The sequence below is a fragment of the Cervus elaphus genome, chromosome 26, assembly GCF_910594005.1.
Source record: "Cervus elaphus chromosome 26, mCerEla1.1, whole genome shotgun sequence".
Taxonomy (NCBI): Eukaryota; Metazoa; Chordata; class Mammalia; order Artiodactyla; family Cervidae; genus Cervus; species Cervus elaphus.
Window position 1 is genome coordinate 28,365,561 of NC_057840.1, and position 12,197 is coordinate 28,377,757.

A 12,197-nucleotide genomic window follows, 5' to 3' on the forward strand; every position below is an offset into this window, starting at 1 on the left:
ACTCGATGGACTTGAGTTTGAGCCTGGCATGCTGTAGTTCATGAGGTTGCAAAGAGTCAGACACGACTGAGCGACTGAACTGAATTAGCAGCATGGTTCTGTTCTTCTGGTACTCTAGGGTGGATTTTTCTGCGAGTTGCTACAAAAATTATGGGAACATTCATTAGTCATTTAGGTTTCATGGGGAGTATCTTGATGCAGGGGCTCTCAGGGATAAAAAAAAAACATGTATCATACAGCCAATGCCTATGGACACACAGCATCAATACAGTGTACTCAGGCAACTCTCAGTAACCCTTGCTTCACTACTGGATCCACCCAACAGTTAACTTTGTAAGCAGGCATAGTGATCCAGGGGCAGGAAGATTTCCATATTGTAGACCTTTCTGTATCTCCAAGTGCATATAGAGGAACTAACTCTGTAGTAAATTCATTCCTATGAGATGCATATTCCTGTTTTGATCAGATGCATAGCATTTGTAATGAACAAGACAAATGGTTTGAGGAATTAAAATATATCAGAGAGGAAAAGATAGTAATCTTTTAACACCATCTGCTATGTACTTGCTATGTACTTGATCACTTTTCACTTCCAGAATTATTTTTGTTTGAGCTTACATGTGAGAATTTGTCTTATAATGTGTTCCTTTCTTTTGATATCTGTGTCTGAAACATATTAAAACCTATTGTGAAAGGACCTAGTGATTCGGTCATATTTGTAACTGAATGATCCAGTGTTAATGATTACATCTGAAATTACACCTTAGATGTTGCTTCAAGAACTGGCTCCTGGAGATGGTGTTGTAATGGCATTCGATAATGTCCTGCAGAAACTGCTAGAAGAATATGGTAGTGATGACACGAGAAATGTGAAAGAAACCACGGAGTACTTAAAAACATCATGGATCAATCTAAAACAAAGGTATTGCTGAGGCCTTGGCAGGTGTATGTGTGTATATTGTCAAGTTGAGAATTTGATTGCTTTGACTTTCTCATGGAAGCATGTAGAAGATGTGCCTACTAGATGCATATTTTATTATTATTTTTTAAAAATATTATGCTGTGCTGAGTTCATATTATCACACTTCATATAGAGTGTGATACGTTAGCTAATTGAATTTCTACTATGGAGTTTTTCCTTGAGTAAGTCTAAACCTTGACAGTGGTCATTTTATGAGTTCTGATTTTCTTATGCCTCTCAGCATTGCCTAGAATACATTTTGTGGTACTCTGATGTTAAGGAACACTTTGGTATTATGGCGCCTCAGGGTAACATTATCCCTAATAGTGAAACATGTGCTATTTGGCCAGGTTATCCTCATTTGAGGATGTGAACACATGGATCCACACTAGACTCCTGAAATATACTAAGTGTATATTGGGCTTCAACTCATTTATTATCTTTTCTTTCCATTACTCTGTCTTGTCAGTATGTTTGGAACAGTCTAAAATAGCATGTGTTTATAAGAGAAATTTTTCTGTCACTTGAACATCTAGAATTTGAGGCAGTGTTAACAGTGGTTAGCATCTCTTTAAGGCTGTGTATTTATATTCATCTTCAGTAAAAGAAAGTGTGTACTTCCTGCACAGTACTGGGAATACCTGTGTCTAAATGAAATTATGACTTCACACGCATCTTATATATTCAGATGCAAATGCCTGAAAGCTAATTTGATATCAAAACCACATTTATTTTGCAGTGAATAAAATGGAACACTTATTATACATATTACTAGTAATGAATTAAAGCCAAATGTTTAGTAACAGTTTGATCTGGATGTATTTTGTACATTTTTAAAATGTCACTTTTAGTTAGAATCTATATTGTAAATTTTGGGAAGCTCAAAATTATGAGGCAGTTCATGAACATGAATATGTTGCCCTGTCTCCCTTGGATTCTGGAGAAGATAAAAACAAGTGTAGGAAATACAAAACTCTGAAGTGGTTAAAGCAGAATATAGTTGTAATATTGATCTTTCTATCATTTTAGAACAACTGCTTTTGTTTTGTTGTGACAGATAATTTGGGCATAGTAAGGATTCTAAAACTAAGGCGGGGAAGAAGGGGAATTAAAAGCATCTTTAAAGTACAAACTTACATTCTGGGGATGTAATGTAAAGCATGGTAATTATGGTTAACAATACTGTATTGTGTATTTGAAAGTTACTAAATCTTAAAATTTCCCATCACAAGAAAAATCTGTAACCATGTGTGGTCATGGATGTTAACTAAACTTGCTGTGCAAATCATTTTGCAGTATATACATGTATCAGATCATGGTAAGCTAATATAGTCACATATGTCGATTGTATCTCAGTTAGAAACCCCAAACGTAAGGATGAGAGAGATCATCCTTAAGCGTACTTCGCCTGTGTTTCCAGATATTCCATCTGTAAGAATTATGACTTTGTTTATATTGTAAACAATACTGGAAAAATTGATCACTTTGGAATGTGTGGCCTGCTTTATTTAGCAACTCCAGTTCTTTTTTTTGCTTTTACTTTGTAAATATTTTAAGGCAGCCTACAGCAGTAGTTAGATTAGATGGAAGAAGCAATTAAAAATGAATTATATTCCAAGGTGATCTTTCATTTATCAAAGCTGAGACGACCACAGTGTTCCATTTTCATAGTAGTTAACAAGTCATTCTCTTTACTCTATTTTTCTTTCTGCATTTCAGGGGGAAATGAATAAACATGTTAATATTTAGACATGATTTAGATATATTATTATCTATAAAGCAGAGAAAATACAACAAAATTGTGGCTCACAGAATCCCAGCATGAATAATAGCTCTATTGCTAGGATTTTTTATTTTAAACAGAATGATATTTACAATTTTTAACTGTTTAATTGGAGATATTTCTAGAATATAGAAATCTTTCCTTACCTTCTTAAGTATAGTACGTGAACCTATATTAAACATTTTTTGAATTCCTGGCATTATTGTTATGAAGATAGAATTAAGGAACTGTAAGAGCTGTACATGAACCTTATAGTTCACTTAAACTGGTGTTTCTTAACCTTTTTGACATTATCATCCCCCTTAAAGAACACTTTCAGTTTCCTGCTCCCAGGACATTGTAATACTGTGATCTCTCTTGGTACTTTATAGGTATATGATTTCTTCATAAAAAGAGCCAGTTTTTCTCACTTACTCTACCACCTCACCCCACCAAAAAACCGTTTATCTCTTCCGTTGAGAATATTTGGTTTACTGTAATGTTCTTAGGCTCAGAGAAGTTAAATGACATGTTCAAAGGCACAGCACACAGCCAAGATGACATTTTTCTAACCTGAATTGTGACGGTGCTCTCCATGTTCTGAAGAATTGGTAGCAAATTTATTCAGGTTGCTATGCTTTGTGAGATTCTATGCTTTGTTTTTAGTGTATAAATTTTATTTGCCATCTCCTCATGGTCAGGCTGTGTGCTAAGCTCTTCCCTTGTATTATTTTATCCTTACAACAACCATAAGAGATAGGCAGAATTTTCATCAACATTGTCAATGAATAAACTGAAGCAGAGAGAAGTTAAGCAAGACATAAGATCACACAGCTCGTATAGACAGAGCTGAGACTGGAATCCAAATCTTTTTGCCTGCTACCAGGCTCTTACCTTCCTTTAAAAATAGTTTTCTTTTTCTTCTTTGTTATCAGAACTTTAGCTGTTGCTGATGACGTCTCTGTGTACCCACCTCTTGGATCTTTGTCATTCCAGTGCTGGTTCTTATCTGTGTTGAGTTTAGAAACCTGATCTGATTAAAGATACGGGAGCATCTGCTATGAATAAATGTAACTCTCTTCCAGAACGTGGCCATTGTGCCTGTTGTAGTGGCCATGGAACAGCCTTATACTGTGGTTTTTCCCTTATCGTCCAGCCACATTCTGAATGTACATCGTTGTCAGCAGCCAGATTCTGGAGGGGTGAAGGGTTATTAGATTGCCTTGGAACACTGTTATTGCAGCATAACGTGTGATGTTTAATATCAGCTTTCAGAGGAAATGTTTTGGCTGAATTGCAGTTTGACTAAGTAATTTGGCCATTCATAGTTACAGGTCCACAGTCCCTTATCTGTCATACCAAAATCCAATAGGCTCTGATAACCGAATGCTTTGAATTGACATGAGGCTATTTATTATAGTTTTTATTTATCCTGCTTAGTGCAAATAACTTTGTTCCTAGCTGCAGAAATATTAATGTGCTTGCTACTTCAGACTGTAGTTGGGGTTAATATGCCATTTAGATACATTCATAATGGTTTCCTAATGTACAAAAAATTCTTAGTTCTTAAACATTACTGGCTCTCGATATTTTGGATTCTGTAACCAACAGGTCTGTGTCTGACATTTTAAACTAATTGAAATACCTTGTGTTTAGTTGTGTCTGACTCTTTGTGACCCCGTGGACTGTAGCCTGCCAGGCTCCTCTGCTCATGCAGTTTCCCAGGCAAGAATACTGGAGTGGGTTGCCACTTCCTACTCTAGGGGATCTTCCCTACTCAGGGATCTGACCTGTGTCTCCTGCATCGGCAGGTGGATTCTTTACCACTTAGGGCCACCTGGGAAGCCTAGGACATATCTTGACTACCATTCTTTTCACCAATGAATTTTTTTTTTTTTTTTTTTTTACATTTCTTAATGCCCGTTAACAGATTCTGTAGTGCACATTGAGATAATGATAGTTGAAATTTACTAATGATAACTTTTGGAGTGTAGATGCCTCAGTTGGATCTGAAATGTTATTTTAACCCTGGAGTGCATATATTCATGTATATGTGTATGTATATACACATACACACATACTTGCACACATACATGTACACAGTTATTTATCCTGAAATATTGTGAGGGAAATGAGACAATATAACTTTATGTTATAAAGAATAAATGATCCTATAGATCATTAATTACTGGATATTTTTCTCTTTGTCCTCATTCCCTGGAAGCCAGCTTTTGCTACCTACTTTAAGGCATTTCTTGGTTTGTATAGGCAGGACAGAAAGTACACTGACTATGATACCTAATAGTCCTTGATTAACATCTGTACTTTATTCACTTATTTGCGTGAACTTTGACCAAGTTATTTCAATTCACTGAGTCTCAGTTCCTTGCTGCTGCTTCTTGTTCGTTGTTTTAGTCACTAAGTTATATCTGACTCTTGGTGTCCCCATGGACTCCTCTGAAGCCCACCAGCCTCCTCTGTCCATGGGATTTTCCAGGCAAGAATACTGGAGTGGGTTCCTTCTCCAGGGAATCTTCCCAACTCAGATATCAAACCTGCATCTACTGCACTGGCAGGTAGGTTCTTTACCACTGAGCCACCAAGTAAGCCCCCACTTGTACAGAACATAATATCTAATGAGTGAGACTATTGTGAAGATCAAAAATTATGTATGAAAGTTCTTTGTACATGGTACATGCTCAACAAAAGATTACCCCAAATTATTATCATCTGGTCTGTCGTACTGTGTCTTCCTTATAAATCCGTTGACCTTCAGTCTGTTTGACAGTACTGTCTGTGGTTAAATGAGCGGAAGGCTGAGTCATCATCAGTTGTTTGTCTGTAGTCAATTTGAATAGTCTCTGCTTCAATTAGTGACAAAATAGTTGGTGATCTGATTTACTGAGTACAGTATACATTTTCTAAATGTTTATTAACAGATGGAACTTTTAGAAAATGCCAACTTTCTTGGTTTGTGTTCTTGTCTATTCAGTCTGCTATAACAGACACCACGGATTGGGTGGCTTATAAACTACAGAAATGGAAGTCTGAGATCAGGGTGTGAGCATGGTTGGGTGGGGACCCTCCTCTGGACAGACTTCCTGTTCCCCCACGTGGCAGAAGGGAGAAGAGAGCTCTCTCAGGCTTCTTTTATAAGACCATTAATCTCATTCATGGTGGCTCTGCCCTCATGACCTAATTGCCTCTCAAAGCCCTCAGTTCAGTTCAGTTCAGTTGCTCAGTTGTGTCTGACTCTTTGCAACCCCATGGACTGTAGCCCACCAGGCTCCTCTAACCATGGGGATTCTTAAGGCAAGGATACTGGAGTGGCCTCCTCCAGGGGATCTTCCCATCCCAGGGATCGAACCCAGGTCTCCCTCATTGCAAGTGGATTCTTTACTGTCTGAGCCACCAGGGAAGCCTAGCAGTGTAGCAAAGAGAATATTTAAAGAAAGAATGGAGAGAAGAAAATGTTTCTAGGAAGGAATGATCCATTGTATTTCATTAAACTGAGAAATCCAAAAAGATGATGTAACACTATTCCTGGAATTCCACATCTTGGAGATTGTTGTTTGTTTGAAAAGAACAATTTCAAGGAGTGATGGAGTAGAAGCTAGAGAGTTAGATCAAGTTGAGGAAGTAGAAACAATTTATGGGACCATCTGTAGAGAAGTTTGTTGTTAAGAGGGACAGAGAGATTAGGTAGTACCTGGAAGGCAATGAAGGGTAGAAAGAAGTGAATAACTTTTCTTTAAAATGGACAAAAATAAAGCCTGTGAATGTGCTCATGGGGTTGATCTAGTAGAGTTATGATTCAAGACTGAGGGGAAAAAGGAAGAGGAAGGAGGTCCTTCTGTTGATAAGAAGGCAGGATCTATAGAACTGAGTTTGGTAAGAGCTGGGATGCTTTTTCCATTATGACAGAAAGGCAGTGAGAAGATGAATGTAGATACACGTGGCCTGGCGCTTTAGTGGTGGGAAGTTGAAAGATTCTCAGTGCAATGACGTCTGCTTTCTTTATGATCCATGAGGCATCCTCTTGGTGAGGTTGGAGGTGGGACTGTGAGAAGTTTGAAGAAAGAGGATTGTTTGTAAAATCAGAGTCTAGGTGGGTGGGACAGATAGCTTCCTAGGGGAACTTCAGTGCGGGGCAGTGCTGGGTGCCTATTTGTGATCTCTAATATCTGTCAAGGGAAGATAGTCCTGTTGTAGTGCCCTTTAGCAGTGTGTATCTACTTGGAGGTAGGTCAAAAGAATGCAGATGAAACACAGACCGAGAGGGAGTCGGGGAGAGGAAGGTATTTGTAAGGGAGTGGAGACTGGGACACTTTTAGTCGATAATGGTGTCTATCATGTCCCTTTCCCTGTGGGGCGAAGTCCCTCACTGGAGCCTGTGGCTTGTCAAGCAGATCTTGAGTTCGATTTCAGACTCTACTTCATTGTTGGGGCAGCGAGCAGTGTCTATGTGCCATTTCCATGGACATGGAGGTTAGCGTATGAACACAGTGGAGAATGTCTCCTGTTTTGAAGGAGTGGGATTTTGTCTGGAAGATGGGGAACAATGGCTTAGAAAGCAGCGATGCGAAGGAGGCAGACTCTCTTGTGAGTGCTTCACCCCAAACATATACGGTCCGAAAGAAAAAAGAAAAAAGCTTTGTTAAAAGTTCGCAGATAAATTCATGGCCCTATGGAAACCAATTTCACTTCACAAGGTGAAGGGATTGATCTGAGGAGTCTGCCAGTGGTAGGATAGGTTTCCAGGTTTAATGGAAGAAGGGTTTTGAGGGTAGGTTGGGGAAGGTGTGTAGTGTTGGGGTGTGGTTTGGTATTGGTTGGCTAATGAAGATCAAATATCTTGTAGTGACTTAGTGAAAAGGGAAATAGGATGTGGTGTGCTGAATCCTCACAGGGAAATAGTTCTGTCTTGAATATTTATACAGTGGGGGTGGGGAACTTCTCTTAAGCTTCCAAGTGATGTGGTTGGCAGCTTAGAACAATCTCCTTAAATTCAATGGAGTGAGTTTTTAAGTGCTTGATGAGAACCCAATATCTGTGTAACAAAGATTAGTCACAAAATACCATAGAGGGTTGGGAATGTCTTCAGTGACTAATTCATCATCAAATCCACTGCATTTCCTCACTGCATTAAAGCGTGCTTTTAATATATTTCCTAGTTAAATGATATTTTGTACACCAAAGGACAAATTACCTTGTGAAGGTACTCATTGGAAAGCTTAAGGAATTGTTTCATTGCAAGTTTTCTACATGCCACTCAAACTACTGATGCTACTATTTTCCACTCTAGAAGAGAAAAATGTATTTAAATCTCATGTGACTGTAAAGGTCACCTTTAAAGTATACCAAAATTTAGCAAGACACATCTCTAGATTTGCTAAGACATTCTTTTCCATTGAAGTCTTTAAAAAAAAAAAAAGATTCACCTATTTACATTCAGACACTCTTTTGACTAATGATAAGCACATGCATATTAAACAATATTATATATTATAGATTAAAAAATGAAGTATTATTTAACATGTAAAATCACATTTTAAAAATGTCAGTTATGTGGGTGACCATGTTTTGTAACGCTACAAAATTACTGTACGCTATTTTGTAGCCTATCAGCTAGTTGCTTGTATAATAGACTTCTCTTTAAAAAATAAGCATTTGCATTTTAAAAATCCCAGTTCCTTTTAATATGAACTATTATAAATTTGTCACCCATGCATTCCTTAAATCTTTTATGAGAAGTTATTTATATTTTTGTTCTCTACCATTTCTTGCTCTAAAGAATTCTATAATCTGTTACTTCTGTATGAAGAAAAACTTTTTATTTCTGCTAAAATTATCCTTCTAAACATCAAAACTTATGTCTTTTAGATTTTCAGCCTATCTTTATGCTTTATGATTTGTGGATTTTAAAAGATTAAAAAAAAATCTTCTGTATCTTTGTCTAGTAGCCACAATTTCCTGAACATAAAACCATTTCCGATTCATTGCCAGTGTTCCTTCTGCTATACCCTCTCATTTACATTTCTCAGAACTTCCTCCCGCTCTGTTCTGATCTTTCTTGAGATGTAGCAACCAGGACTGCCAGATAGGAGCTCTGCATTGAGAATTATGGACTAGTGTAAATTCAGCGCTGGATGTGCTGTTAGGACTGAATCTTCCACATTAGTGCTTCCTGACCTCTTTGCTGTCTGCACCACATATCCATTCCCATCAGTAACATTTTATTTACGTGCAGTGATTCTTCATGAAGCTGAATTTGAAACTAGGGGTGAAGTGAGACTGGATAAACTCTTCCAGTAGGTTTTATAATCTCTGTGGTGGATTCTGTAGTTTTCAAAGGACCGCTAGAGATTCTGATTCTGACACGGGCCCTTTACTCAGCTAGTCCAAGCTCCTTATTTTAAGGATGGAAATAGAAAATTGGAGATTTGAATGGTTTACCCCAAGGCGTATATCCAGTAAATGGCGGAGGTGGTAAAATTAGGTTTCCTTCTGAGAGCAGTGTGCAAATGGCAGTAAAAGTGACTTGTTAGCCGGTGTCATGTAGTGCATACATACTCCTGAGGCTCTAATTTTAGTGACTTTTTTTGCTTTGTGGCATTATGATAAATCAAAATTCCTTGAAAATAAAAAAAAAAGATTCTTATACTATCTTGTAGTGTCCAGTGTTACTATTCTAGACTTTTTAAAAAAAGAATGAAATGAGTGATGTGGGGAACTGATATCTTTGAGCTATACTCCCTCTATTAGAAATATCATATGAACTTATATTAGTTTCAAAAATAAGACCATAATATAAATACTGTGATTGTGCTTTTAAAATGTATATTTATTATAATAACATGAAGATAATTTGGACTTCTGTACACAGAATTTGGTTTTCTGTATGTTCACTATTTTTTAGTTGATTATGATCATGGTAAAAAAAAGTTCCCCAGGACATTTATTATTAAAGTGCACATTTGCATCCTACAAATAAAATTAATTTCTTAGTATTTCACCAAATTAGGGAAAAAGTTTTAAGCCACTGTATTTGTGGTGATTTATCATTACAGCAGCAATGACCTGCTAATAGCCACTATAAGAGAAATTATGGGATGCTGTGGAATGAGTTACCATAGGTTTGGAAGGTGTCTGCACCCAGTTCTGTAAGGGAAGTAGAAATTAACCAGGCGGAAAGGGAAAAGTCAGTGGGAGGAGGGAGGAATGAAGAAGGATATTTAAAGTAAAAAATAAAGCTCTAAATGTGAAATAGTGACCACTTTGAGGGTTAGTCATTGGTTCATTTTTGTAGGTAGATAAAGCATGAGGCTTAGAGTGATTAAATACTCTTAGGAGAGATAAGCAAGGCTCAGACCATGGAAAACCTAGGTGCCAAGTGGAGTTTAAGGATGATGAAAATTATGTGGGAGGAGGTGGGCACTGCCTAGCTTTTACAGCTGGTCAGTGGTGGAGCCATATCTGCCTTAATTCAAAACCTGTATTCTTTTTACTATCAGTTCAGTTCAGTTCTTTTTGCTTTAGTAACCAACAAAGTAGACGTCTCTTAACCATTGCCTAGAAGTTATTTTGCAGCAGTTTCCTACAAAGTGAATATTTTTAAGGGACAATCTCTTTTCCCACTGATGACTAGTAGATAATTTGACAGATTTACAGTGAATGCCCTGAATTCTGAATTCAGAATATTCTGCTGGTTACCAGAGTGTGCTGCTGGTATTAATGCAGCTCAGTGGATCCAGTACTGTCTAAGGTCAAGTGCTCATGATCCTCTTACCTCCCTTTTCCTTTGAAGCATCATTTTAGACTTTTCACCTCCCCTGCTAGGCTAGTCCTTCATGCTTGTTAAGTATATAAATGACTCTTATATAGAATAACTCTCTGACTTCACCCATGAGGTTCTTAGATGTTTGTGTCCTCTTCCTTCTTCCCTAGTCTGGGCATTCTTAGGGTTTAATAGAGCTGATCTCTAATGATGTGGTTTTACATTAGCTGTTTGCCACATAACCTGTTATGTACATGTTATGTACATCTTTATTCTTAAGAATATAGGGCACTTATTATGTAAAATGAAAGTGTTTTACTTCACTAAATTTTATAACTACTAAATTTTATGTGTTCTTAAAATAAGAATAGTCTACTAAATTTATGATTACTAAATTTTGTATGAATGTTCTTAAAATTAGAATCATTTGCTCATGGTTGATTACTTGTGCATATGTGTCCTTTAATTCTGATACTCTTTTTGGTGCAGGCTTTATTTGGCTATTCTTAATATTTTTTTTTTAGTTGATGTTTTAATAATTGAAAATATGGGTAGGGTTAGGTGGAAGACTAAACACCATCACCACCAACCATGCAAATTCTGGTGGATAACTTGTAAATATTAAAAAGAAATATATGCATATGATTAAAAATGTTTTAAAAATTGAAAGATTTATAATACAGTAATCCCTTCCAAACAAATGAGTTCTGTTCTGAGAGCATGTTCATAAGCCCAGTTTGCTTGTTACTTCCAACGAAGTTAGTGTAGGTACCTAACTAACCCAGTCAGCTATATAGTACTGTATTGTAACAGGTTTATAATACTTTTCCCACAAATAATACATAAAAAAAAGCAAGCACAAAGAATAGACACTTTTAATTACAGTACAGTACTTTGAAAAGTTCAGTAGTCCAAGGTTCAGCACTGCTGCTTTTATGCTTGTTTCCAGTCATTCTGGGCTTGAAATAAAGGTACCACACTACCATACTCTACACAGTACTGTGTAGTAAAGTACATAAAATAAACGACTTGTAGAGGATACACGCACGCACATACAATGGATGCCAGACATGTGAACTAGCTTTTGTGACTAGACATGGAAACACACATTTGCATCTTTGAAAGTTTGCAACCTGAGGTTCATGTGTAGGGGACTTATAGTGGTTCTCTCACTGCTCATCACAGCCCTCTCCCTAGGGGCAACATTTTTCATTCCTTGCTTGATCATGTTAATTCTATTTTTAATTTTTTGAGGACTTGCCATATTGTTTTCCATAGTGTCTGTATCATCTTATCATTGAATTTTTAGAGAAGCAGATACTCAATGTTGACGGTATTGTGTCTGTCTAAGCATCATTAACAGCCAAGCACTGACATTTACTATAATTTTGTTTCTTCTCTATTTATTTTACCTGAAATTAATAATTGCCTTGTTTTTATATGCTTAGTTTTCCTTGCACCTATTGCTAATTCTTCCCACATTTTCCATGGCCTGACAGTACAATTTCCTACAAGGTCAATCACATTAAGCAGTCTATCACTTCTAATAATTTTTCTTGCAGACATCTCTTCTGGAGACAGTTTTCAAAGCCTGGTACACAGGCATTATCCTAGGGATTTTCTGAGCTCTCCTCCTAGGATCTCATGGAGTTTTTTGTTTATTTGTTTTTGTTCTTTTTTTTTTTTCTGTTACGATG

At 37.0% G+C, this 12,197-nt stretch overlaps 1 protein-coding gene across 7 annotated transcripts in view; it reads left to right on the forward strand.

Annotated features, from left to right (window-relative positions):
- The window catches only part of UTRN (utrophin), a 540,243-nt gene that overhangs the window by 275,476 nt on the left and 252,570 nt on the right, over window positions 1–12,197 (forward strand). For all 7 annotated transcript variants that reach the window (XM_043888655.1, XM_043888654.1, XM_043888656.1 and 4 more), the window contains one exon: window positions 768–922. In XM_043888655.1, the coding sequence (XP_043744590.1) occupies window positions 768–922 (155 nt within the window). The remainder of the gene's footprint in view (window positions 1–767; window positions 923–12,197) is intronic.